General features: G+C 64.4%; 1 protein-coding gene across 2 annotated transcripts; it reads left to right on the top strand.

The window, feature by feature from the left end:
* The first annotated feature begins 715 nt into the window (after positions 1 to 715).
* On the top strand, positions 716 to 26,929 carry CHKB (choline kinase beta). 2 transcript variants are annotated; one of them, XM_074984253.1, is made up of 11 exons: positions 716 to 1,260; positions 3,564 to 3,672; positions 4,520 to 4,633; positions 4,936 to 5,069; positions 5,492 to 5,596; positions 7,662 to 7,720; positions 8,015 to 8,102; positions 12,516 to 12,624; positions 24,778 to 24,884; positions 25,593 to 25,674; positions 26,197 to 26,929. In XM_074984253.1, exons 1-11 carry the CDS (start codon positions 731 to 733, stop codon positions 26,251 to 26,253), a joined length of 1,494 nt encoding a protein of 497 aa, XP_074840354.1. In that variant the 5' UTR covers positions 716 to 730; the 3' UTR covers positions 26,254 to 26,929. The 2 variants fall into 2 exon arrangements, with proteins under 2 accessions (XP_074840354.1, XP_074840355.1); XM_074984254.1 differs by lacking the exon at positions 716 to 1,260 and adding an exon at positions 1,809 to 2,014.
* The last annotated feature ends 213 nt before the right edge of the window (positions 26,930 to 27,142 follow it).

Below are 27,142 nucleotides of genomic sequence, written 5' to 3'. Positions count from 1 at the left end.
CTCAATTCCAGTCGAAGGGCAGGGAGAAATGGTCAGTTTTCAGAGGGGAGAGAGGTAACTAGTGGGATCCCCCCAGGGTCTGTACTAGGACCAACCCTACCCAACCTATTTGTAAATGATCTGGAGAAAGGGGTGAAGAGTGAGATGGCAAAATCGGCAAGCGATAAAACATCGCGCAACACAGGTAAGTCGAAAGCAGGCCGAGCAGAGCTTCCACCGGGTCAGACGGGAGTGGACAGCAAAAAGGCAGAGGAAATTCAGTGCCTCGTGGAAAAGACGGTCTCAGCTTTCCTTATAAAATGGCAGGGACTAAATGAACTGCTGCCATTCAAGAGAGCTCTTGGCGCCATTGTGGATAATTCTCTGAAAACATCCACTCAGCCTGCAGTAGCAGGCAAAAAAGCACACACTGTTGGGAATCATTAAAAGCGGCACAGAGAATAAGACAGAAAATATCTTATTGTCTCTCTGCAAATCTACGGACTGCTCACATCTTGAGTAGTGTGTGCAGACGTGATCATCTCATCGTGAAACAGGTACCTCGGCACAGGAAAGGCTTCAGAAAAGGCAACCAAACAATTACGAGTTTGCAGCAGAGCCACATGAGAAGAGACGAATAAAACTGGGATTTTCGGTTTGGGAAGGAGATGGCCCAGGGGCCATATAGAACTATGACTCGTGCAGAACGGGCAGGAGTTATTTACTCCCTCCTATACCGCAGCGTCCGCAAATGACCCTAAGAGGCAGCGGGTTTGGAACCAGGCACAGGCACGCGCCGCACAGCGCGCAACGGGCCAGAGCGTTGCGGAGGCCAAGACCGGAGCAGGAGTCAGTAACAGAACCAGAGCAGCTCATGGAGGACAGGCCCGTCAGTGGCTCCCGGGCAGCGACCGTCTCCCTGGCTTCCGTGGGCCAGAAACTCGGGGTGGATCTGCCGATGTGCCCGGCCTCGTGCGCCCCCTCTGCGCCCCGGCGCCGGCCACTGCCGGGAGAATCAGACTCCGGGGGTCCCCGAGCAGGAGCAGCGCCTGCCCCGCTAAGTCACCCCCCAGGGCCGCGTCCGGCCGGGACTCGACACCGCCAGGGCTGGGGAAGCCGCCACCTCTGCCGGCGACGCGCCTCCCGCCCGGGGAGGGGGTTTTCCCGGCGCCCCGCGAGCGCGGAGCGGGGCTCAGGGGCACACGTGGTGCCGGGGCTGCGGCCGCGCTATCACCCAGCGAGGCGAGACTCAACGGGGGGGCCCGGATCTGCTCCCGCGGGGTGAGCCGGGGCGGGGGCGCTCATCACGCGCGGCGGCGAGGCCGAGACTCGGGCCGGGCGGGAGGCGCGCGTGGGGGTGCGCGCGCGGGGGTGCAGTGGGGAGAGCCGCGGGGGCCGCTCCGCCGGCGGGCACACGCGTACGGACCGTGCGCGCTCCCGGCGGGATGCTCCCCCCGCCCTCCCCCTCGGCGCGCGCAGGAAGGTGTCGGTCTGCGGGAGCGCGCACCCCGCACGCGCGCCTTGAGCTCCAGGTTCCGCGGCATCCTGCGGCGCCCCGGCCCGCCCCGGCCCCCCGCCCGCCATTGGCTGCTGCTCCTGCGCGCCCCGCCCCCCGCGGACTCTGGGTTCCGATTGGCTGCACCGCCCAGGATGCGGAGGTTGATTCCGGCTGCCTGTCCGGCTCCGCCCCCCAGGCCCTGCCGGGCGGCGCGCCGCTGATTGGCTGAGCGTGCGAGCCTGGGCGGGCGGCGCGCCGCTGATTGGCTGAGCGTGCGAGCCTGGGCGGGCGGCGCGCCGCTGATTGGCTGAGCGTGCGAGGCCGGGCGGGCGGCGCGCCGTGCGATTGGCGGCGGGCGGCGATGGCGGCGGCGGCCGGCGCGCGGTGCCTGGAGGGTCGGGGCTGCGCGGGGCCCGTCTCCCCCCGCGGCTCCGTGCCCGGCCACACGCGCCTGCGCGCGCTCGAGTGGTGCCGCGAGTTCCTGGCGGGCTCCTGGCGGCTCGTCGGGCCCGGAGAGCTCGGCATCAGCCCGGTCAGGTACAGCCGGGGCGGGGCCTGGGGCCGGTGGGGGCGGGGCTCAGAGCGGGGGCGGGGCCTGGGGCCGGTGGGGGCGGGGCCCAGACCGGGGGCGGGGCCTGGGGCCGGTGGGGGCGGGGTGCCCCAGAGGTGAGGGACACGGGTGGGTGGGGCCATGTGGCCCTGGGGGCCCCACTGGGGCCTGTCTAATGGGGTGTGGCGCGTGGGTTGAGCTGGGGGCCTGGGGGAAATGGGGGTTCGCCCCTGCCCTGTGCCTTGGGGTGGATGAGACTGTTCCTGGCTCCCCGGAGGTTTGCAGGTAACCTGCTGGGGACACCTCCCCCTGCCCTGCGAGGCAGTCATCGTTAGGGCTCAGAGTTAACTGCCCTCCAAGCGACATGCCAGGCTGCCTGCAGGCTCAGGCAGATGTGGCTACGTCGGGCGCCTTTGGCTCACGCTTGCAGGGCTCTGCAGCCAGGAGCGCTAGGCATACAGCGATTCCTGTGACCGCCGAGTCGCTGGAGCTGGTACCTGGTGGTGGGCCAGCCTGGCAAGCGGGGGCAGTATTCCTGCAGCCCCCCCAGGACAGCTGCCTGGGTGCAGAGGCCCAGTGTGGGTTTTCTGCACCCCATAACGCTTCACTTTCAGTTTCACAGAGGCTATGCTGGTGCGGGAAGGGGAGCCTGTGGAGTCAGGACACCCAAGCTGGGTCTGAGAAGTGCCTGTCTGGGGTCAGATCTGTGGCAGGGCTCCCTCCCTGGCTGGTTGTGTTGCAAGCTGTGCTGAGTGTCTCAGAGCTCCAGCCTGTGAGCTCTGCCCCTTCCGAGTGCCCAAGCGATGTGGCATAGTCCCTGGTGCCAGCCAGTACAGACACGTGGCTCAGAGGGGAGCAAAGGTTGGGCTGTCCTGCCCCATTACTGCTCCTGCTAAACCTCTGCATTCACTCCACACCTCTGCCCCAGCTGCGAGAGCCCTGCCCAGTTAGGGACCGGTGAGCTGCTGTTTCCTCTGCTCCCTGCAGCCTCACAGGGGCTCCAAGCACATGTGCCTGCCCCCTCCCCTTCCCCCTCCTCGTGCACAGACTGTAAGGACCATCCTCCACACTTGTGCTCGTGCCCAGCCTGGGGCAGAGTGCATGGCTGGGCTTTAGGAAGCAGACTCATGCCTGCGTCCTGGGCCAGGACTGGTACAAACAGCAGAAATGGTGCACTCCCATCCAGGGACACCCACGGACCATCCCCTACCTCCAGGGCAGGCCCCAGGTGACGTGGCAATCCCAGCAGGGTGCCCTCTGAGGCACAGCTGCAGTCACCTGGGGGCGTGTGCTCAGGTCTCTGCAGTGCAGCTGAAAGTGCCTGGGGCTTTGTGGGTGCACACAGCTGGTGCCTTGATCGGGCTCACAACCCAGAGGGGATTGGGGTGGGCTCTCACTGGCGTGGGCTGAGGCTGAAATTGCCTGGGGGGGATCCGCAAGCTCCTCCCACCCAGAACCTGGCCATCTGGGGGCGAGGCTGTCTGTGTGCAGCTGACTGAGCATGGCCTCTGATACGGGCTGTGCTCCCCTTTGCAGTGGGGGGCTCAGTAACCTGCTGTACAAGTGCACCCTCCCGGACCACATCCAGACCGTGGGAGATGAGCCCCGGCAGGTGCTGCTACGCATCTATGGAGCCATTCTGCAGGTGACACTCCCCTCGCAGGGCACAGGGTGGCGGACCCCAGGGACCCTTTGGGGTTAACAGACACACATAAGTGCTTCCTGTGTTCTGTGTGATGGCAAAGCTGGGCTCAGTGTGGGTGAACCAGCCCAGCGACGGGTTCAGGGCCAGCCATGCCCCTTGGCCACAAGCCAGCTGTGCAGGCCTCTGCAGGGAGCATTACCCTCCAATCTACAGTGAGTGCCTAGGCCACCCTGCCCCCACAGCTCTGCCAGTGCTCTGCGGTCCCAACCCACAGCCACAGTTAGCCCCGCCCGCCCCTGCAGCTCAGCCAGCGCTCTGCCATCCCTACCCACAGCCCTGGCTAGCCCAGCCTGGCAGCACCTGCTGTGGCAGAGGACCAGCATGTTGAGCATGGTGCTGCTGCGCCCGGCGCCTGGGAGCTCTCTGCCCAGGGTAGCAGGGGTCCCTGGCTACCGGAGGTAATGCCGTTGCCCAGCCAGGCACCTTGCAGTGAGGCCTCTCTTCCCTCCTGGGCTTCTCAGAGCTGTGAGAGCCCCTCCCTGGGGCTGGGGGTTGCTTTGTAGGGTTCCCTATGACTGTGCGTGGGGTGGGCTGTGAATTGTGGGTGTGCTGCCTCCCACTGGCATCAAGGAGCATCTTGGGGTCACTCCTCCCCACCCCCAGACAGCTGCCATGAGGGTCAAGGCCCCTCCACATGCCCTGACTGTACAGGATCAGGGGATCTCAGGGTCATGGCCCCTCCCCCAACTGTGCAGAGTTGGGGGGATCTCGTGGTCATGGCCCCCCAACCCCTGACTGCACTGGGTTGGGCGTGGCCGCCCCTCACCCATGCTCTCTGTCTCGGCAGGGCGTGGACTCGCTGGTTCTGGAGAGCGTGATGTTCGCCATTCTGGCAGAGCGGGCGCTGGGCCCAAGGCTCTATGGGGTCTTCCCAGAGGGGCGCCTGGAGCAGTACATTCCGGTACGGGCCTGGCTGGGCTGTTTACTCTGTGCCTTCCCCCAGCGCGCTGGCTGCAGAGTTCTCTGCTCCACCTGCGGGCAGCTAGGGCTCATGCTGCTCTTCGTCAGGCCCCTTGACGGCTGCTGTGTGTAGCGGGGGCCTGGCCACCTCAGCCCTTGGTTCCCTCAGTTGGCTCAGCTGGGGCTCTGGGTGATGCCACAGCTGTGTTCTCCCCTGGCACTGGAGGCTCCCTGCCGGCCCGGCCCATTCCCTCACGGCCAGGAGTCTGAGGCCAGGTTCTTATGCCTGCTGTGTGTCCCCAGAGCCGGCGTCTGTGCACCAAGGACCTACGGGACCCCGACATCTCCAGGGAGATTGCCATGAAGATGGCCCGCTTCCACGGCATGGTGATGCCCTTCAACAAGGAGCCCAAGTGGCTGTTTGGGACCATGGAACGGTAACGCCCTGGGTACTTTGGCCTGCAGTTCTGGCCGACCTGCAGAAGAGGGGCTTGGAGTGGTGCTAGCAAGGAGTTGCCCCACAATTTTCAGTAACAGCCCTGTGGGGAATGGCCCCCCCATGCTCTTTGCCCAGAGGCTGGGGGCGGGGGAGCTGGTACCCTGAGCCCTGGAAGGACAGCTATTGGCCTTGTTCTGCTGGGAGTGGAGGGACCCTTCTCCATCTCCCTGTTGTGGTGAGGTGTGAGTTGGGGGTCTGCTCCCAGGGCTGGGGAGTGAGTGTTTAGGGAGGAGTAGGGTGTGGGAAGGTGTCCAGGGATGGGGAGGTTTGCAGGTGGGGCGGTGTCCCAGATCCCTGCTCCTCCCTAGGGAGGGGAGCTGGGGCCTTGGCCTGCACAGGTGACAGGACCCTGTGTTCCAGGTACCTGAGGCAGATTGCCGAGCTCACCTTCCCTGAGGAAGCCCAGCTGAAGAAGTTCAACCAGCTCAAAGCCTATGACCTGCGGAAAGAAATGGGGAGCCTCCGGTGAGCCTGCAGGGTGCCAGACCCACCTGGGGCTGGGAGGTGGGCAGGCTCTTCGGGCTGCTGGGAAGCTCCTTGCACTCCTGAAGTGCCCCTCGTGCTGCCTTGCTCTGCACCACAGTAGGCCCTTGGGCCCGTGCACTGTCTGTCGCGCTCCGCTTCCCCACCCGCTGCTGCTGTGCCCCTTGCTGGGCTCCCCCTCCCCTCCCTCTGCTGTGGGGGAGGAACAAGTTCTGAGCTACCTAGAAAAACTAGGTGTGCACGAGTCCATGGGCCTGGATTTAATGCACCCCAGGGCACTGAGGGAACTGGCAGAGGTCATTGCTGAGCCTTTGGCCATTATCCTTGAAGACTCTTGGAGATCGGGGGAGGTATCGGATGACTGGAGAAGGGCAAACGTGGTGCCCATCTTTAAAAAAGGAAAGAAGGACAATCCAGGGAACTATCGACCCGTCAGCCTTACCTCAGTCCCTGGGGAAATAATGGAGGGGGTCCTCAAGGGATCCGTTTTGGAGCGCTTGGAAGAGGGGAAAGTGATCAAAAGTAGCCAACATGGATTCACCAGGGGCAAGTCCTGCCTCACCAATCTGATTAGCTTTTATGACGAGGTAACAAATTCTGTGGGTACGGGTCAGTGGGTGTGATATACTTGACTTCAGCAAAGCTCTTGATACGGTCTCCCACAACATTCTTGCCCATAAGTTTAAGGAAATACGGATTGGATCCTTGCACTATAAGACGGATAGAAAGCTGGCATGATAGTCAGGCTCAACCGGTAGTGGTCAATGGCTCAATTTCTGGATGGCGGTCTGTTTCAAGCAGAGTGCCGCAAGGCTCAGTTCTGGGGCCGGTGTTATTCGACATCTTTATTAATGACCTGGATGAGGGACTGGATTGCACCCTCAGCAAGTTTGCGGATGACACAAAACTAACGGGAGAGGTAGATACGTTGGAGGGTAGAGAGAGAATCCAGAGGGACCTGGATAAATTGGAGGACTGGGCCAAAAGAAATCTGATGCGGTTCAACAAGGAGAAGTGCAGAGTCCTGCACCTGGGGCTGAAGAATCCCAAACATTGTTACAGGCTGGGGACCGACTGGCTCAGCAGCAGTCTGACGGAAAGGGACCTAGGGGTTATGGTGGATGAAAAGCTGGATATGAGTAAACAGTGGGCCCTTGTAGCCAAGAAGGCAAACGGCATACTGGGGTGCATTAGGAGGAGCATTTCGAGCAGATCTAGAGAAGTGGTTGTTCCCCTCTATTCGGCACTGGTGAGGCCACATCTGTAATTTTGTGTCCAATTTTGGGCCCCCCAGTATAAAAAGGATGTGGATTTGCTGGAGCAGGTTCATCAGAGGGCAACAAAAATGATTGAGGGGCTGGAGCACAAGACCTATGAGGAGAGGCTGAGGGATTTGGGCTTGTTTAGTTTGCAGAAGGTAGGACTTAGGGGTGATTTTATAGCAGCCTTCAACTTCCTGAAGCGGAGCTCTAAAAAGGAGGGTGAGAAACTGTTCTCAGTGGTGTCAGGTGGCAGAACAAGGAGCAATGGTCAGAAGTTGAAGAGGGAGAGGTGTAAGTTGGATATTAGGAAAAACTACTTCACCAGGCGGGTGGTGAAGCAGTGGAATGTGTTGCCTAGAGAGGTGGTGGAGTCTCCATCCCTTGAGGTTTTTAAGTCCCGGCTGGACACGGTCCTGGCTGGGATGACTTAGGGGGGGTTGATCCTGCTTGAAGCAGGGGGCTGGACTAGATGATCTCCTGAGGTCCCTTCCAGACCTGTGATTCTGTGTGATTCCCCGCCCCCTGCCGTGACCCTTGCTGTGCCCCCGTTCCCCTCCCGCTGCAGCTGCTGCCATCCCTGGGCCTGTGCTCATCTGCCCCAACAGCCGCGGCTGCTCCCCCCCGCATGCCCAGAGCAGGACCGATTCTGCCCACACTGCTGATTCACCATGGGGGGCTGAAATAGCCACGTTCCTTGGGGTGCCGCCTGCTGGGGAGGCCTGGCGAGCCCAGAGGGATGATGTGGGCTGTCTGCTAACATGTCTCCCCCCCGCCCCCGGTTGCAGGGAGCTGCTGGAGTCCACGCACTCCCCCGTGGTCTTCTGCCACAACGACGTGCAGGAAGGTGAGTGGTGGGGTGAGCCGCCCTGTTGCCTGTTACTGGCTGGCATTGCCACCGGAATAGCCCAGCCAGCATCCACAGCAGCCTGAGCCACCAGTGCATGTGGCCCCCCTCCCCCAGCCCCTCTGGGGCAGGGCAGGGTCCCCTCAGCCTGAGCCCTCCCCTGGGGACTGCCGTCAGCACCAGTCCTGCCTCAGCCCTGGGGCTGAGCAATGTGGGACCCGATGGGCTCCCCAGCCCTGCAGGCTCCCCAGGGCAGCCGCCCTCACCTGGCCTCCCCTCCCCTCCCTTCCCCAGGCAACATCCTGCTGCTGGCCGGGCACGAGTCGCTGCCCACCGACAAGCTGATGCTGATTGACTTTGAGTACAGCAGCTACAACTACAGGTGGGTGAGGGGCGCTGGGCAGGGGGGGCCGTGGCAGTGGGAGCTTCTGAGGGGTAGGAGAGGTATGGTGCGGAGCTGTAAGTGGGCATGTGTAGGACAGTCACCACCTGCCCTGGCGCTCTCTCCCAGGGCTGTGGGACCCACGTGGGGCTGTGGGGGTGGCTCTGGGGCGGCTGTTTTCCCTGGCGCTCTCTCCCAGGGCTGTGGGGCCCACGTGGGGCTGTGGGGGTGGCTCTGGGGCGTCTGTTTTCCCTGGCGCTCTCTGGGCTGTGGGACCCACGTGGGGCTGTGGGGGTGGCTCTGGGGCGGCTGTTTTCCCTGGCGCTCTCTCCCAGGGCTGTGGGACCCACGTGGGGCTGTGGGGGTGGCTCTGGGGCGGCTGTTTTCCCTGGCGCTCTCTGGGCTGTGGGGCCCACGTGGGGCTGTGGGGGTGGCTCTGGGGCGGCTGTTTTCCCTGGCGCTCTCTGGGCTGTGGGACCCACGTGGGGCTGTGGGGGTGGCTCTGGGGCGGCTGTTTTCCCTGGCGCTCTCTGGGCTGTGGGACCCACGTGGGGCTGTGGGGGTGGCTCTGGGGCGGCTGTTTTCCCTGGCGCTCTCTGGGCTGTGGGACCCACGTGGGGCTGTGGGGGTGGCTCTGGGGTGGCTGTTTTCCCTGGCGCTCTCTGGGCTGTGGGACCGACATGGGGCTGTGGGGGTGGCTCTGGGGTGGCTGTTTTCCCTGGTGCTCTCTGGGCTGTGGGACCGATGTGGGGTTGTGGGGGTGGCTGTGGGGTGGCTGTTTTCCCTGGCGCTCTCTGGGGTGTGGGACCCACGTGGGGCTGTGGGGGTGGCTCTGGGGCGGCTGTCTTCCCTGGCGCTCTCTGGGCTGTGGGACCGACGTGGGCCTGTGGGGGTGGCTCTGGGGTGGCTGTTTTCCCTGGCGCTCTCTGGGCTGTGGGACCGACATGGGGCTGTGGGGGTGGCTCTGGGGTGGCTGTTTTCCCTGGTGCTCTCTGGGCTGTGGGACCGATGTGGGGTTGTGGGGGTGGCTGTGGGGTGGCTGTTTTCCCTGGCGCTCTCTGGGGTGTGGGACCCACGTGGGGCTGTGGGGGTGACTCTGGGGTGGCTGTCTTCCCTGGCTCTCTCTGGGCTGTGGGACCGACGTGGGCCTGTGGGGGTGACTCTGGGGTGGCTGTTTTCCCTGGCGCTCTCTGGGCTATGGGACCCATGTGGGGCTGTGGGGGTGGCTCTGGGGCGGCTGTTTTCCCTGGTGCTCTCTGGGCTGTGGGACCGACGTGGGGCTGTGGGGGTGGCTCTGGGGCGGCTGTCTTCCCTGGCGCTCTCTGGGCTGTGGGACCGACGTGGGCCTGTGGGGGTGGCTCTGGGGTGGCTGTTTTCCCTGGCGCTCTCTGGGCTGTGGGACCGACATGGGGCTGTGGGGGTGGCTCTGGGGTGGCTGTTTTCCCTGGTGCTCTCTGGGGTGTGGGACCCACGTGGGGCTGTGGGGGTGGCTCTGGGGCGGCTGTTTTCCCTGGCGCTCTCTGGGCTGTGGGGCCCACGTGGGGCTGTGGGGGTGGCTCTGGGGCGGCTGTTTTCCCTGGCGCTCTCTGGGCTGTGGGACCCACGTGGGGCTGTGGGGGTGGCTCTGGGGCGGCTGTTTTCCCTGGCGCTCTCTGGGCTGTGGGACCCACGTGGGGCTGTGGGGGTGGCTCTGGGGCGGCTGTTTTCCCTGGCGCTCTCTGGGCTGTGGGACCGACGTGGGGCTGTGGGGGTGGCTCTGGGGTGGCTGTTTTCCCTGGCGCTCTCTGGGCTGTGGGACCGACGTGGGGCTGTGGGGGTGACTCTGGGGTGGGTGTTTTCCCTGGCGCTCTCTGGGCTGTGGGACCGACGTGGGGCTGTGGGGGTGGCTCTGGGGTGGCTGTTTTCCCTGGTGCTCTCTGGGGTGTGGGACCGACGTGGGCCTGTTGGGGTGGCTCTGGGGCGGCTGTTTTCCCTGGCGCTCTCTGGGCTGTGGGACCGACGTGGGCCTGTGGGGGTGGCTCTGGGGCGGCTGTTTTCCCTGGGGCTCTCTGGGCTGTGGGACCGACGTGGGCCTGTGGGGGTGGCTCTGGGGCGGCTGTCTTCCCTGGCGCTCTCTGGGCTGTGGGACCGACGTGGGCCTGTGGGGGTGGCTCTGGGGCGGCTGTCTTCCCTGGCGCTCTCTGGGCTGTGGGACCGACGTGGGCCTGTGGGGGTGACTCTGGGGTGGCTGTTTTCCCTGGCTCTCTCTGGGCTGTGGGACCGACGTGGGCCTGTGGGGGTGACTCTGGGGTGGCTGTTTTCCCTGGCGCTCTCTGGGCTGTGGGACCCATGTGGGGCTGTGGGGGTGGCTCTGGGGCGGCTGTTTTCCCTGGTGCTCTCTGGGCTGTGGGACCGATGTGGGCCTGTGGGGGTGGCTCTGGGGCGGCTGTTTTCCCTGGCACTCTCTGGGCTATGGGACCCACGTGGGGCTGTGGGGGTGGCTCTGGGGCGGCTGTCTTCCCTGGCGCTCTCTGGGCTGTGGGACCGACGTGGGCCTGTGGGGGTGACTCTGGGGTGGGTGTTTTCCCTGGCGCTCTCTGGGCTGTGGGACCGACGTGGGGCTGTGGGGGTGGCTCTGGGGTGGCTGTTTTCCCTGGTGCTCTCTGGGGTGTGGGACCGACGTGGGCCTGTTGGGGTGGCTCTGGGGCGGCTGTTTTCCCTGGCGCTCTCTGGGCTGTGGGACCCACGTGGGCCTGTGGGGGTGGCTCTGGGGCGGCTGTTTTCCCTGGCGCTCTCTGGGCTGTGGGACCGACGTGGGCCTGTGGGGGTGGCTCTGGGGCGGCTGTTTTCCCTGGCGCTCTCTGGGCTGTTGGACCGACGTGGGCCTGTGGGGGTGGCTCTGGGGCGGCTGTCTTCCCTGGCGCTCTCTGGGCTGTGGGACCGACGTGGGCCTGTGGGGGTGACTCTGGGGTGGCTGTTTTCCCTGGCTCTCTCTGGGCTGTGGGACCGACGTGGGCCTGTGGGGGTGACTCTGGGGTGGCTGTTTTCCCTGGCGCTCTCTGGGCTGTGGGACCCATGTGGGGCTGTGGGGGTGGCTCTGGGGCGGCTGTTTTCCCTGGCGCTCTCTGGGCTGTGGGACCCACGTGGGGCTGTGGGGGTGGCTCTGGGGCGGCTGTTTTCCCTGGCGCTCTCTGGGCTGTGGGACCCACGTGGGGCTGTGGGGGTGGCTCTGGGGCGGCTGTTTTCCCTGGCGCTCTCTGGGCTGTGGGACCCACGTGGGGCTGTGGGGGTGGCTCTGGGGCGGCTGTCTTCCCTGGCGCTCTCTGGGCTGTGGGACCGACGTGGGCCTGTGGGGGTGACTCTGGGGTGGCTGTTTTCCCTGGTGCTCTCTGGGCTGTGGGACCCTTGTGGGGTTGTGGGGCGACTCTGGGAGCAGCTGCCTGCTGGGGTGGTGTCAGAACTCCGAGGACGCTGGACCTGGACGAGTGTGGAGTCCCCTCATCTCCTTTTCTTGTTACCTGCAGAAATGTGTGTGTCCCTTGTGTACGTCAGAGACACACGCACCCTTACCCAGTTCCTGGGGCTCAGGGCACAATTCCCTGCGGGTCTGCAGGGTCTGTGCCACTGAAAAGCCTTAGGCAGTAGCGGTCTCCATTTACCGACGAGTACGGAGCAGGCAGAACACGAGCTAAGCACTCGGGGTCAGGCTCCCCGCCCTGGCACAGGCCGGCCGACTTCCCCCGTTGGCCAGACACAGTCAGTCTAGTCTCTCTGGTGCTGGTTGCTGCGCCTCGGGTCTGGGAGCGCTGGTCTTGGGGTGAGTCCGCCCAGGTCTGCGTCGTCGTCGTCCTCCTCCTCCTCCTCCTCCTCCTCCTCCTCCTCCTCCTCCCTGCCTTTCTTTCCCTTCCTTCCTCCTGCTGTTTTCCCTCCTGGACCCCCATGTAAGTGGTGAACCTTGAGTCCTGCTTAGCTCTGCCTCGACCAGTTACTTAGTCGAGTTTTACCAACCAGTCGTAGGTGACTAACAGAATTACCTAACCCGTCACACCCCCCCCTCCAGTCAGTTCACACCCAGCACAGGGACTTCGCCAGCAGCCCGAGATCACACACAGCAGTAGGAAAGCGAGCACAGCGCTCGTAGCACGGGGCTGCCACAGCCTCGCTGTCGCTCCGTCGCTGCTCGCCAGACGAAATGCTGTTCACTGAGTGTTCCCGACCCGGCTGGAGCTCTGTTTCTCTAGCCGGTGACAGCGGGTGGCGTTAGGACGGGGTCTCCCCCTTACCAGCCTGGGGTGGTGCTGTTGTGCTGAACTTGAGCTGGAGTGTGAGTACATGACTGGTAGCTGCCCAGTTCCTGGCCGCAGAGGAAGGCCTTAGGCCTCTCAGTATGGTTATGGAAAAGACTTATGTGTTGTACTGTTTCCCTCCCTGCAGGGGTTTTGACATCGGGAATCACTTCTGCGAGTGGGTGTACGATTACACCCACCCCACATGGCCCTTTTACCAGGCCTCCCTGGAGAAGTACCCGACGCGCCAGCAGCAGGTGAGGGAGCCGCCGCCGCACAGCCTGGGGTCAGGCAGGCTGGTCCTTGTGGGGCTGCTGCCCTGTGGCATGAGGTGCTTGTACTCTGGGTGTCGGACACCTTTTGAGCCCCCGCCCCAAAAAGCCCCAGCTGCAGGGGATTCTGTGCCCACAACACGTGGTCTGTGCGACATTTGAAAACTCTGTGGTCAGAGTAAAACTGGGAGTGGGGGCGTGTCAGGCACTAGCAGCGCGTTGGGCCCGTGCTATCCCACACCTCAGCACGCGTGTGAGGGTACAGACGTGGTGAGTGACGCCGGGAGTGGGGGCGTGTCAGGCACTAGCAGCACGTTGGGCCCGTGCTATCCCACACCTCAGCACGCGTGTGAGGGTACAGACGTGGTGAGTGACACCAGGAGTGGGGGCGTGTCAGGCACTAGCAGCGCATTGGGCCTGCGCTTTCCCACACCTCAGCACGCGTGTGAGGGTACAGACGTGGTGAGTGACGCCGGGAGTGGGGGCGTGTCAGGCACTAGCAGCGCGTTGGGCCCGCGCTTTCCCACACCTCAGCACGCGTGTGACAGTACAGACGTGGTGAGTGACGCCGGGAGTGGGGGCGTGTCAGGCACTAGCAGCGCGTTGGGCCCGCGCTTTCCCACACCTCAGCACGCGTGTGAGGGTACAGACGTGGTGAGTGACGCCGGGAGTGGGGGCGTGTCAGGCACTAGCAGCACGTTGGGCCCGCGCTTTCCCACACCTCAGCACGCGTGTGACGGTACAGACGTGGTGAGTGACGCCGGGAGTGGGGGCGTGTCAGGCACTAGCAGCGCGTTGGGCCTGCGCTTTCCCACACTTCAGCACGCGTGTGACGGTACAGACGTGGTGAGTGACGCCGGGAGTGGGGGCGTGTCAGGCACTAGCAGCGCGTTGGGCCCGCGCTTTCCCACACCTCAGCACGCGTGTGACGGTACAGACGTGGTGAGTGACGCCGGGAATGGGGGCGTGTCAGGCACTAGCAGCGCGTTGGGCCCGCGCTTTCCCACACCTCAGCACGCGTGTGACGGTACAGATGTGGTGAGTGACGCCGGGAGTGGGGGCGTGTCAGGCACTAGCAGCGCGTTGGGCCCGCGCTTTCCCACACCTCAGCACGTGTGTGAGGGTACAGACGTGGTGAGTGACGCCGGGAGTGGGGGCGTGTCAGGCACTAGCAGCGCGTTGGGCCTGCGCTTTCCCACACTTCAGCACGCGTGTGACGGTACAGACGTGGTGAGTGACACCGGGAGTGGGGGCGTGTCAGGCACTAGCAGCGCATTGGGCCCGCGCTTTCCCACACCTCAGCATGCGTGTGAGGGTACAGACGTGGTGAGTGACGCTGGGAGTGGGGGCGTGTCAGGCACTAGCAGCGCGTTGGGCCCGCGCTTTCCCACACTTCAGCACGCGTGTGACGGTACAGACGTGGTGAGTGACACCGGGAGTGGGGGCGTGTCAGGCACTAGCAGCACGTTGGGCCTGCGCTTTCCCACACTTCAGCACGCGTGTGACGGTACAGACGTGGTGAGTGACACCGGGAGTGGGGGCGTGTCAGGCACTAGCAGCGCATTGGGCCCGCGCTTTCCCACACCTCAGCATGCGTGTGAGGGTACAGACGTGGTGAGTGACGCCGGGAGTGGGGGCGTGTCAGGCACTAGCAGCGCGTTGGGCCCGCGCTTTCCTACACCTCAGCACGCGTGTGAGGGTACAGACGTGGTGAGTGACACCAGGAGTGGGGGCGTGTCAGGCACTAGCAGCGCGTTGGGCCCGTGCTATCCCACACCTCAGCACGTGTGTGACGGTACAGACGTGGTGAGTGACACCGGGAGTGGGGGCGTCAGGCACTAGCAGCGCGTTGGGCCCGCGCTTTCCCACACCTCAGCATGCATGTGAGGATACAGACGTGGTGAGTGACACCGGGAGTGGGGGCGTGTCAGGCACTAGAAGCGCGTTGGGCCCGTGCTTTCCCACACCTCAGCACGCGTGTGACGGTACAGACGTGGTGAGTGATGCCGGGAGTGGGGGCGTGTCAGACACTAGCAGCGCGTTGGGCCCGCGCTTTCCTACACCTCAGCACGCGTGTGAGGGTACAGACGTGGTGAGTGACACCGGGAGTGGGGGCGTGTCAGGCACTAGCAGCGCGTTGGGCCTGCGCTTTCCCACACTTCAGCACGCGTATGACGGTACAGACGTGGTCAGTGACGCCGGCAGTGGGGGCGTGTCAGGCACTAGCAGCGCTTTGGGCCCGCGCTTTCCCACACCTCAGCACGCGTGTGACGGTACAGACGTGGTCAGTGACGCCGGCAGTGGGGGCGTGTCAGGCACTAGCAGCGCTTTGGGCCCACGCTTTCCCACACCTCAGCACGCGTGTGACGGTACAGACGTGGTGAGTGACACCGGGAGTGGGGGCGTGTCAGGCACTAGCAGCGCGTTGGGCCTGCGCTTTCCCACACCTCAGCACGCGTGTGAGGGTACAGACGTGGTGAGTGACACCGGGAGTGGGGGCGTGTCAGGCACTAGCAGCGCGTTGGGCCCGCGCTTTCCCACACCTCAGCACGCGTGTGAGGGTACAGACGTGGTGAGTGACGCCGGGAGTGGGGGCGTGTCAGGCACTAGCAGCGCGTTGGGCCCGCGCTTTCCTACACCTCAGCACGCGTGTGAGGGTACAGACGTGGTGAGTGACACCAGGAGTGGGGGCGTGTCAGGCACTAGCAGCGCGTTGGGCCCGTGCTAGCCCACACCTCAGCACGTGTGTGACGGTACAGACGTGGTGAGTGATGCCGGGAGTGGGGGCGTGTCAGGCACTAGCAGCGCGTTGGGCCCACGCTTTCCCACACCTCAGCACGCGTGTGACGGTACAGACGTGGTGAGTGACACCGGGAGTGGGGGCGTCAGGCACTAGCAGCGCGTTGGGCCCGTGCTATCCCACACCTCAGCACGCATGTGAGGGTACAGACGTGGTGAGTGACGCCGGGAGTGGGGGCGTGTCAGGCACTAGCAGCGCGTTGGGCCCGTGCTATCCCACACCTCAGCACGCGTGTGAGGGTACAGACGTGGTGAGTGACGCCGGGAGTGGGGGCGTGTCAGGCACTAGCAGCGCATTGGGCCCACGCTTTCCCACACTTCAGCACGCGTGTGACGGTACAGACGTGGTCAGTGACGCCGGGAGTGGGGGCGTGTCAGGCACTAGCAGCGCGTTGGGCCCGCGCTTTCCCACACCTCAGCACGCGTGTGATGGTACAGACGTGGTGAGTGACACCGGGAGTGGGGGCGTGTCAGGCACTAGCAGCGCGTTGGGCTCATGCTATCCCACACCTCAGCACGCGTGTGACGGTACAGACGTGGTGAGTGACACCGGGAGTGGGGGCGTGTCAGGCACTAGCAGCGCGTTGGGCCAGCGCTTTCCTACACCTCAGCACGCGTGTGAGGGTACAGACGTGGTGAGTGACACCAGGAGTGGGGGTGCGTCAGGCACTAGCAGCGTGTTGGGCCCGCGCTTTCCCACACCTCAGCATGCGTGTGAGGATACAGACGTGGTGAGTGACACCGGGAGTGGGGGCGTGTCAGGCACTAGAAGCGCGTTGGGCCCGCGCTTTCCCACACCTCAGCACGCGTGTGACGGTACAGACGTGGTGAGTGACGCCGGGAGTGGGGGCGTGTCAGGCACTAGCAGCGCGTTGGGCCCGCGCTTTCCTACACCTCAGAACGCGTGTGAGGGTACAGACGTGGTCAGTGACGCCGGCAGTGGGGGCGTGTCAGGCACTAGCAGCGCTTTGGGCCCGCGCTTTCCCACACATCAGCACGCGTGTGACGGTACAGACGTGGTCAGTGACGCCGGCAGTGGGGGCGTGTCAGGCACTAGCAGCGCTTTGGGCCCACGCTTTCCCACACCTCAGCACGCGTGTGAGGGTACAGACGTGTGAGTGACACCAGGAGTGGGGGCGTGTCAGGCACTAGCAGCGCGTTGGGCCTGCGCTTTCCCACACCTCAGCACGCGTGTGAGGGTACAGACGTGGTGAGTGACACCGGGAGTGGGGGCGTGTCAGGCACTAGCAGCGCGTTGGGCCCGCGCTTTCCTACACCTCAGCACGCGTGTGAGGGTACAGACGTGTGAGTGACACCAGGAGTGGGGGCGTGTCAGGCACTAGCAGCGCGTTGGGCCTGCGCTTTCCCACACCTCAGCACGTGTGTGAGGGTACAGACGTGGTGAGTGACACCGGGAGTGGGGGCGTGTCAGGCACTAGCAGCGCGTTGGGCCCGCGCTTTCCTACACCTCAGCACGCGTGTGAGGGTACAGACGTGTGAGTGACACCAGGAGTGGGGGCGTGTCAGGCAGTAGCAGCGCGTTGGGCCCGCGCTTTCCCACACCTCAGCACGCGTGTGACGGTACAGACGTGGTGAGTGACACCGGGAGTGGGGGCGTGTCAGGCACTAGCAGCGTGTTGGGCCCGCGCTTTCCTACACCTCAGCACGCGTGTGAGGGTACAGACGTGGTGAGTGACGCCGGGAGTGGGGGCGTGTCAGGCACTAGCAGCGCGTTGGGCCTGCGCTTTCCCACACCTCAGCACGCGTGTGACGGTACAGACGTGGTGAGTGACACCGGGAGTGGGGGCGTGTCAGGCCCTAGCAGCGCGTTGGGCCCGCGCTTTCCCACACCTCAGCACGCGTGTGACGGTACAGACGTGGTGAGTGACACCAGGAATGGGGGTGTGTCAGGCACTAGCAGCGCGTTGGGCCCGCGCTTTCCCACACCTCAGCACGCGTGTGAGGGTACAGACGTGGTGAGTGACACCGGGAGTGGGGGTGTGTCAGGCACTAGCAGCGCGTTGGGCCCACGCTTTCCCACACCTCAGCACGCGTGTGACGGTACAGACGTGGTCAGTGACACAGAGTGGGGGTGTGTCAGGCACTAGCAGCGCGTTGGGCCCGCGCTTTCCCACACCTGAGCACGCGTGTGAGGGTACAGACGTGGTGAGTGACACCGGGAGTGGGGGTGTGTCAGGCACTTGCAGCGCATTGGGCCTGCGCTTTCCCACACCTCCGCACGCGTGTGATGGTACAGACGTGGTCAGTGACACAGAGTGGGGGCGTGTCAGGCACTTGCAGCGCATTGGGCCAGGGCTTTCCCACACCTCCGCACGCGTGTGAGGGTACAGACGTGGTCAGTGACACAGAGTGGGGGTGTGTCAGGCACTTGCAGCGCGTTGGGCCAGGGCTTTCCCACACCTCCGCACGCGTGTGACGGTACAGACGTGGTGAGTGACGCCGGGAGTGGGGGTGTGTCAGGCACTAGCAGCGCCTTGGGCCCGCGCTTTCCCACGCCTCCGCACGCGTGTGACGGTACAGACGTGGTCAGTGACACAGAGTAGGGGTGTGTCAGGCACTTGCAGTGCTTTGGGCCAGGGCTTTCCCACACCTCCGCACGCGTGTGACGGTACAGACGTGGTGAGTGACGCCGGGAGTGGGGGTGTGTCAGGCACTAGCAGCGCCTTGGGCCCGCGCTTTCCCACGCCTCTGCATGCGTGTGAGGGTACAGACGTGGTCAGTGACACAGAGTGGGGGTGTGTCAGGCACTTGCAGCGCGTTGGGCCAGGGCTTTCCCACGCCTCCGCACGCGTGTGATGGTACAGACGTGGTCAGTGACACAGAGTGGGGGTGTGTCAGGCACTTGCAGCGCATTGGGCCAGGGCTTTCCCACACCTCCGCACGCGTGTGATGGTACAGACGTGGTCAGTGACACAGAGTGGGGGCGTGTCAGGCACTTGCAGCGCGTTGGGCCAGGGCTTTCCCACACCTCCGCACGCGTGTGACGGTACAGACGTGGTCAGTGACACAGAGTGGGGGCGTGTCAGGCACTTGCAGCGCATTGGGCCAGGGCTTTCCCACACCTCCGCACGCGTGTGAGGGTACAGACGTGGTCAGTGACACAGAGTGGGGGTGTGTCAGGCACTTGCAGCGCGTTGGGCCAGGGCTTTCCCACACCTCCGCACGCGTGTGACGGTACAGACGTGGTGAGTGACGCCGGGAGTGGGGGTGTGTCAGGCACTAGCAGCGCCTTGGGCCCGCGCTTTCCCACGCCTCCGCACGCGTGTGACGGTACAGACGTGGTCAGTGACACAGAGTGGGGGTGTGTCAGGCACTTGCAGTGCTTTGGGCCAGGGCTTTCCCACACCTCCGCACGCGTGTGACGGTACAGACGTGGTGAGTGACGCCGGGAGTGGGGGTGTGTCAGGCACTAGCAGCGCCTTGGGCCCGCGCTTTCCCCCGCCTCTGCACGCGTGTGAGGGTACAGACGTGGTCAGTGACACAGAGTGGGGGTGTGTCAGGCACTTGCAGTGCTTTGGGCCAGGGCTTTCCCACACCTCTGCACGCGTGTGACGGTACAGACGTGGTCAGTGACACAGAGTGGGGGTGTGTCAGGCACTTGCAGTGCTTTGGGCCAGGGCTTTCCCACGCCTCCGCACGCGTGTGACGGTACAGACGTGGTCAGTGACACAGAGTGGGGGTGTGTCAGGCATTTGCAGCGCATTGGGCCAGGGCTTTCCCACACCTCCGCACGCGTGTGACGGTACAGACGTGGTGAGTGACGCCGGGAGTGGGGGTGTGTCAGGCACTAGCAGCGCCTTGGGCCCGCGCTTTCCCACGCCTCCGCACGCGTGTGACGGTACAGACGTGGTCAGTGACACAGAGTGGGGGTGTGTCAGGCACTTGCAGTGCTTTGGGCCAGGGCTTTCCCACACCTCTGCACGCGTGTGACGGTACAGACGTGGTCAGTGACACAGAGTGGGGGTGTGTCAGGCACTTGCAGCGGTTTGGGCCAGGGCTTTCCCACACCTCCGCACGCGTGTGACGGTACAGACGTGGTGAGTGACGCCGGGAGTGGGGGTGTGTCAGGCACTAGCAGCGCCTTGGGCCCGCGCTTTCCCACGCCTCCGCACGCGTGTGACAGTACAGACGTGGTCAGTGACACAGAGTGGGGGTGTGTCAGGCACTTGCAGTGGTTTGGGCCAGGGCTTTCCTACACCTCCGCACGCGTGTGACGGTACAGACGTGGTCAGTGACACAGAGTGGGGGTGTGTCAGGCACTTGCAGCGCATTGGGCCAGGGCTTTCCCACGCCTCCGCACGCGTGTGACGGTACAGACGTGGTGAGTGACGCCGGGAGTGGGGGTGTGTCAGGCACTAGCAGCGCCTTGGGCCCGCGCTTTCCCACGCCTCCGCACGCGTGTGACGGTACAGACGTGGTCAGTGACACAGAGTGGGGGTGTGTCAGGCACTTGCAGTGCTTTGGGCCAGGGCTTTCCCACACCTCCGCACGCGTGTGACGGTACAGACGTGGTCAGTGACACAGAGTGGGGGTGTGTCAGGCACTTGCAGTGCTTTGGGCCAGGGCTTTCCCACGCCTCCGCACGCGTGTGACGGTACAGACGTGGTGAGTGACGCCGGGAGTGGGGGCGTGTCAGTCACTTGCAGTGCTTTGGGCCAGGGCTTTCCCACACCTCCGCACGCGTGTGACGGTACAGACGTGGTGAGTGACGCCAGGAGTGGGGGCGTGTCAGTCACTTGCAGTGCTTTGGGCCAGGGCTTTCCCACACCTCCGCACGCGTGTGACGGTACAGACGTGGTCAGTGACACAGAGTGGGGGTGTGTCAGGCACTTGCAGCGCATTGGGCCAGGGCTTTCCCACACCTCCGCACGCGTGTGACGGTACAGACGTGGTCAGTGACACAGAGTGGGGGTGTGTCAGGCACTTGCAGCGCATTGGGCCAGGGCTTTCCCACACCTCCGCACGCGTGTGACGGTACAGACGTGGTCAGTGACACAGAGTGGGGGTGTGTCAGGCACTTGCAGTGCTTTGGGCCAGGGCTTTCCCACGCCTCCGCACGCGTGTGACGGTACAGACGTGGTCAGTGACACAGAGTGGGGGTGTGTCAGGCACTTGCAGTGCTTTGGGCCAGGGCTTTCCCACACCTCCGCACGCGTGTGACGGTACAGACGTGGTCAGTGACACAGAGTGGGGGTGTGTCAGGCACTTGCAGTGCTTTGGGCCAGGGCTTTCCCACGCCTCCGCACGCGTGTGACGGTACAGACGTGGTCAGTGACGCCGGGAGTGGGGGCGTGTCAGTCACTTGCAGTGCTTTGGGCCAGGGCTTTCCCACACCTCCGCACGCGTGTGACGGTACAGACGTGGTGAGTGACGCCGGGAGTGGGGGCGTGTCAGTCTCTTGCAGTGCTTTGGGCCAGGGCTTTCCCACACCTCCGCAGGCGTGTGACGGTACAGACGTGGTCAGTGACACAGAGTGGGAGTGTGTCAGGCACTTGCAGCGCATTGGGCCAGGGCTTTCCCACACCTCCGCACGCGTGTGACGGTACAGATGTGGTCAGTGACACAGAGTGGGGGTGTGTCAGGCACTTGCAGTGCTTTGGGCCAGGGCTTTCCCACGCCTCCGAACGCGTGTGACGGTACAGACGTGGTGAGTGACGCCGGGAGTGGGGGCGTGTCAGTCACTTGCAGTGCTTTGGGCCAGGGCTTTCCCACATCTCCGCACGCGTGTGACGGTACAGACGTGGTCAGTGACACAGAGTGGGGGTGTGTCAGTCACTTGCAGTGCTTTGGGCCAGGGCTTTCCCACACCTTCGCACGCGTGTGACGGTACAGACGTGGTCAGTGACACAGAGTGGGGGTGTGTCAGGCACTTGCAGTGCTTTGGGCCAGGGCTTTCCCACGCCTCCGCACGCGTGTGACGGTACAGACGTGGTGAGTGACGCCGGGAGTGGGGGCGTGTCAGTCACTTGCAGTGCTTTGGGCCAGGGCTTTCCCACACCTCCGCACGCGTGTGACGGTACAGACGTGGTGAGTGACGCCGGGAGTGGGGGTGTGTCAGTCACTTGCAGCGCTTTGGGCCAGGGCTTTCCCACGCCTCCGCACGCGTGTGACGGTACAGACGTGGTCAGTGACACAGAGTGGGGGTGTGTCAGGCACTTGCAGCGCATTGGGCCAGGGCTTTCCCACACCTCCGCACGCGTGACGGTACAGACGTGGTCAGTGACACAGAGTGGGGGTGTGTCAGGCACTTGCAGTGCTTTGGGCCAGGGCTTTCCCACACCTCCGCACGCGTGTGACGGTACAGACGTGGTGAGTGACGCCGGGAGTGGGGGCGTGTCAGTCACTTGCAGTGCTTTGGGCCAGGGCTTTCCCACACCTCCGCACGCGTGTGACGGTACAGACGTGGTCAGTGACACAGAGTGGGGGTGTGTCAGGCACTTGCAGCGCATTGGGCCAGGGCTTTCCCACACCTCCGCACGCGTGTGACGGTACAGACGTGGTGAGTGACGCCGGGAGTGGGGGTGTGTCAGGCACTAGCAGCGCCTTGGGCCCGCGCTTTCCCACGCCTCCGCACGCGTGTGACGGTACAGACGTGGTCAGTGACACAGAGTGGGGGTGTGTCAGGCACTTGCAGTGCTTTGGGCCAGGGCTTTCCCACACCTCTGCACGCGTGTGACGGTACAGACGTGGTCAGTGACACAGAGTGGGGGTGTGTCAGGCACTTGCAGTGGTTTGGGCCAGGGCTTTCCCACACCTCCGCACGCGTGTGACGGTACAGACGTGGTCAGTGACACAGAGTGGGGGTGTGTCAGGCACTTGCAGCGCATTGGGCCAGGGCTTTCCCACGCCTCCGCACGCGTGTGACGGTACAGACGTGGTGAGTGACGCCGGGAGTGGGGGTGTGTCAGGCACTAGCAGCGCCTTGGGCCCGCGCTTTCCCACGCCTCCGCACGCGTGTGACGGTACAGACGTGGTCAGTGACACAGAGTGGGGGTGTGTCAGGCACTTGCAGTGCTTTGGGCCAGGGCTTTCCCACACCTCCGCACGCATGTGACGGTACAGACGTGGTCAGTGACACAGAGTGGGGGTGTGTCAGGCACTTGCAGTGCTTTGGGCCAGGGCTTTCCCACGCCTCCGCACGCGTGTGACGGTACAGACGTGGTGAGTGACGCCGGGAGTGGGGGCGTGTCAGTCACTTGTAGTGCTTTGGGCCAGGGCTTTCCCACACCTCCGCACGCGTGTGACGGTACAGACGTGGTGAGTGACGCCAGGAGTGGGGGCGTGTCAGTCACTTGCAGTGCTTTGGGCCAGGGCTTTCCCACACCTCCGCACACGTGTGACGGTACAGACGTGGTCAGTGACACAGAGTGGGGGTGTGTCAGGCACTTGCAGCGCATTGGGCCAGGGCTTTCCCACACCTCCGCACGCGTGTGACGGTGCAGACGTGGTCAGTGACACAGAGTGGGGGTGTGTCAGGCACTTGCAGCGCATTGGGCCAGGGCTTTCCCACACCTCCGCACGCGTGTGACGGTACAGATGTGGTCAGTGACACAGAGTGGGGGTGTGTCAGGCACTTGCAGTGCTTTGGGCCAGGGCTTTCCCACGCCTCCGCACGCGTGTGACGGTACAGACGTGGTCAGTGACACAGAGTGGGGGTGTGTCAGGCACTTGCAGTGCTTTGGGCCAGGGCTTTCCCACACCTCCGCACGCGTGTGACGGTACAGACGTGGTGAGTGACGCCAGGAGTGGGGGCGTGTCAGGCACTTGCAGTGCTTTGGGCCAGGGCTTTCCCACACCTCCGCAGGCGTGTGACGGTACAGACGTGGTCAGTGACACAGAGTGGGGGTGTGTCAGGCACTTGCAGCGCATTGGGCCAGGGCTTTCCCACATCTCCGCACGCGTGTGACGGTACAGACGTGGTCAGTGACACAGAGTGGGGGTGTGTCAGGCACTTGCAGTGCTTTGGGCCAGGGCTTTCCCACGCCTCCGCACGCGTGTGACGGTACAGACGTGGTGAGTGACGCCGGGAGTGGGGGCGTGTCAGTCACTTGCAGTGCTTTGGGCCAGGGCTTTCCCACACCTCCGCACGCGTGTGACGGTACAGACGTGGTCAGTGACACAGAGTGGGGGTGTGTCAGTCACTTGCAGTGCTTTGGGCCAGGGCTTTCCCACACCTCCGCACGCGTGTGACGGTACAGACGTGGTCAGTGACACAGAGTGGGGGTGTGTCAGGCACTTGCAGTGCTTTGGGCCAGGGCTTTCCCACGCCTCCGCACGCGTGTGACGGTACAGACGTGGTGAGTGACGCCGGGAGTGGGGGCGTGTCAGTCACTTGCAGTGCTTTGGGCCAGGGCTTTCCCACACCTCCGCACGCGTGTGACAGTACAGACGTGGTCAGTGACACAGAGTGGGGGTGTGTCAGTCACTTGCAGCGCATTGGGCCAGGGGTTTCCCACGCCTCTGCACGCGTGTGACGGTACAGACGTGGTCAGTGACACAGAGTGGGGGCGTGTCAGGCACTTGCAGTGCTTTGGGCCAGGGCTTTCCCACACCTCTGCACGCGTGTGACGGTACAGACGTGGTCAGTGACACAGAGTGGGGGTGTGTCAGTCACTTGCAGCGCATTGGGCCAGGGGTTTCCCACGCCTCTGCACGCGTGTGACGGTAGAGACAGCAAAGCAGGTGCAGGAGGCTGTCTTGCATTGAGGGCCCACTAGGCGACCGTGCAGACCTCCGCGGAAGCGTTCATCTCCCTGGAAGCAGAGCCCTGCTCCTGCTCCTGCTCACTCCTAGCGTTGCAGAGGCTGGGAGCAGACTAGGGGGGGAGGAGCAGCGAGGGGAAGGCACCTGGCAGGGACCTGGAGGTTGGCGGGTGTGGTGGGAGAAGTAGGGAACGGGTCATCTGTCTGGCGTGTTGTCAGGGAGCCTCCTCCATGCAAGTCCTGGCTGACTCCTCGCCTCCCGTTCGGCCTCCATCCCCGCCTGGGTCAGTGCTGTCACCCCACTAGGCTCTGAGCCCCCTGCAGGCCTGTGGACGCCGCCCTGCCCCTCTGGCCCATGGCCAGGCAAGCCCCTCTGCCTCCCTCTGTGCAGCTGGCTGCTCCGGCCTGAGCCAGCTGCCCTCTTTCTGGTGCCGCATGAGCCCTGGTGTGTGACAGGTGGAATGGGAGGGCCCCCGGGCCCGCGAGTTCTGTGCAGCGTTACCCAGGAGAACCCGGCCCACTCTGGGCCTTGCCCAGCTGGCTGGGTAGGCAGCCCCTTGTTTCTGCAGCCCCAACCCTGCGTGCGGGGCCTGAGCCTCTTCTGTCCTGCCTGCAGCTGCACTTCATCCGGCACTACCTGAGGGAGGCGGCAGGGCGACCCAGAGACGCCACGCCGGAGGAGCAGGCCCGTGTCGAGGAGGAGATGCTGACCGAGGTCAGCCGGTGAGTGACACGGGGTGGCCTGGGGGATCCCCACCGCCGTTTCCCAGGGGAGGGGGCGGCTGGCCGGGGGGACCCCCCCAGATGGGGTGTGGGGAGTTGGACCCCCTCACCTTTCCCAGAACAGGTGTCTGAGCGTCCTTGCAGTGCAGTCAGGTGTTTGTCGCAGGCCTCTGCCAGCCTGGCTGCTCTGCTGCAGGGTGCCTGAGAGGCTGGGCTGAGGGGGTGGAATACACAGGAAGTTCCCCAGGCATTGCTGAGACCCCCAAACCAGGCCACTTCCAGCCCAGGCTGGGGTTTCTTCTCCCAAGGCGCCAGCCCAGCCACAAGGGGCACCTCTGCTGCCCCTCTAGCCAGGCAGAAGTCACGCAAGCAAATGCCCCAAGCCAGTGTCCTTCCTCGCCCAGAGCAGCCACATCCCCAGGTCAGCGTGTGCTCGGCGGGGCCCATCCTTTGGAAGCGAACGGCTGAAAGCCCCTTACCAAAGGCAGACAGCACAGGGCGAGAGAGAAGCTGTTTGAGTGGTTAAATCCCACGCACCAGTCACGAGTCTCTGGGGGCAGCCGGCAGCCGGTGGAAACGGCGCCTGTCCTGAACCCTCTGGAGTGGCACCCTTGGGTCCCTTGGGGTTCAGTGTGTAGCAGGCTAGGGCTGCGGCCTGGCACGGGGAGCTCTCCCAGCCTCTCCCACAGGGCTGCTCTCTCCTCTCAGGTTTGCTCTGGCCTCCCACTTCTTCTGGGGCCTGTGGTCTGTCGTGCAGGCGAAGATCTCCACCATTGAGTTTGGCTACCTGGTGAGCTGACAGTGCTGGCGACCTGCCCCTTGGCACCTGTGGGCGGTGCCCGGGCTGCCCGCTGACATGGGGCGCAGGTGGGCTGGGAGGCATCTGCCCGTAACACCTCCTCTGGAGAGGACGGGGGACCTGTCCCACTGAGCACTGCAGGCACCGGCTGTTTCCTGTGCCCCACTGGGGGGGTGGGGCTTTTTTCTCCCTCTGCTCCTATGGCTGGGGAGCCCTGTGCAGTTACTGGGCTCCCCTGCCCCCACAGTTCAGTTGTCTGGGGTGATGGGGCTTCTTGGCTCCCATGGCTTGGGGGGGCCTTGTGGGGGGGTGCCCCGCTCCTGTGGTTTGGGGGGCTCTGTGGGGGGGTGCCCCGCTCCTGTGGTTTGGGGGGCTCTGTGGGGGGGTGCCCCGCTCCTGTGGTTTGGGGGTGCCCCACTTCTGTGGTTTGGGGGGCTCTGTGGGGGGTGCCCCGCTCCTGTGGGAATCCCTGGTCCGGCCCCACGCCTGCCTGACGCTCTCTCCCTGCCCCAGGATTACGCACAGTGCCGCTTCGAGGCCTACTTCCAGCAGAAGGCACAGTGCCTATGACCGGCCTGGCCCTTCCTGCCCTGCGCTCACCTGCCTGCTCGCCTGCTGCGCACACATGGATCCTGGCTGGAGCATCTTCTCCCCAGCCAAGGGACCGGCGCCCCCAGAGCAGCCTCTCTGCCTCAGGGGCAGGGGCTGCCCCAGCTGGCCAGAGAGCTGGGAATGGAACAGGGAGTCCACTCCCGCCCAGGGCAGAAAAACGGTTAATATTCCGCTTTGGGGGGTGAAGGCGCAGGCTGCCCTCCCCCAGCGTGTGTGCGGGGGGCTGTCCCCCCAGCACGGCCCATTGTATGGTTCACTGGCTGGGGGCCCACCGAACAGGTTGGCTGCATGGTCCTGCTCAGTTCCTGCCCCCAGCAGGGCCCCTGCAGCTGGCCCCTTTCTGCGGGGAGCAGAGGGCCTTCGTGGGGGTGTGGTCAGCCTGGGGTGCTGCCCTCTGGGGCTCTTGCAGGAAGAAGGCGTCAGCTGCTGGGAATAGGGGTGGGCGAGACACCCTCTGCAGCCCTCCCCTAAGTTGCTTCCCTGCTGCCTGCCTGAACCTTGCGGCCAGGCTCTGCACTCGCCTTCTCTGCCAGCCCGAGCGCCCCCTCAGCCTGGGGAGCCCTGGGCAGGGGCCTGTCACCTAGCGCTAGACTGTGAACGCTGCGCGCAGACCAAATAAATGCCTGGCACTCTGTCTTTGTCTGACTCTCTCTGGCCGTCCCTCTTGCCCTGGGCTGGCTGTCAGACACTGCTTCTGCCCTGGGGAGGTGCCTGCCCTGGTCAGTGGGGCTGCGAGCTGCCTGCTGGGGTTGGGGAGGCCCAGCACATGGGTGTCGTACGGCGGATTTACTGCTGTGGTTTTGTGATGGGGTTCAGGGGTCCCCCTGCACTGCACCCCGTCCGCTGG

This window comes from Carettochelys insculpta, chromosome 1 (assembly GCF_033958435.1).
Source record: "Carettochelys insculpta isolate YL-2023 chromosome 1, ASM3395843v1, whole genome shotgun sequence".
Classification (NCBI taxonomy): Eukaryota; Metazoa; Chordata; order Testudines; family Carettochelyidae; genus Carettochelys; species Carettochelys insculpta.
The sequence above is the reverse complement of the archived record's forward strand: the minus strand, read 5'-3'. Positions and strand labels throughout refer to the sequence as shown.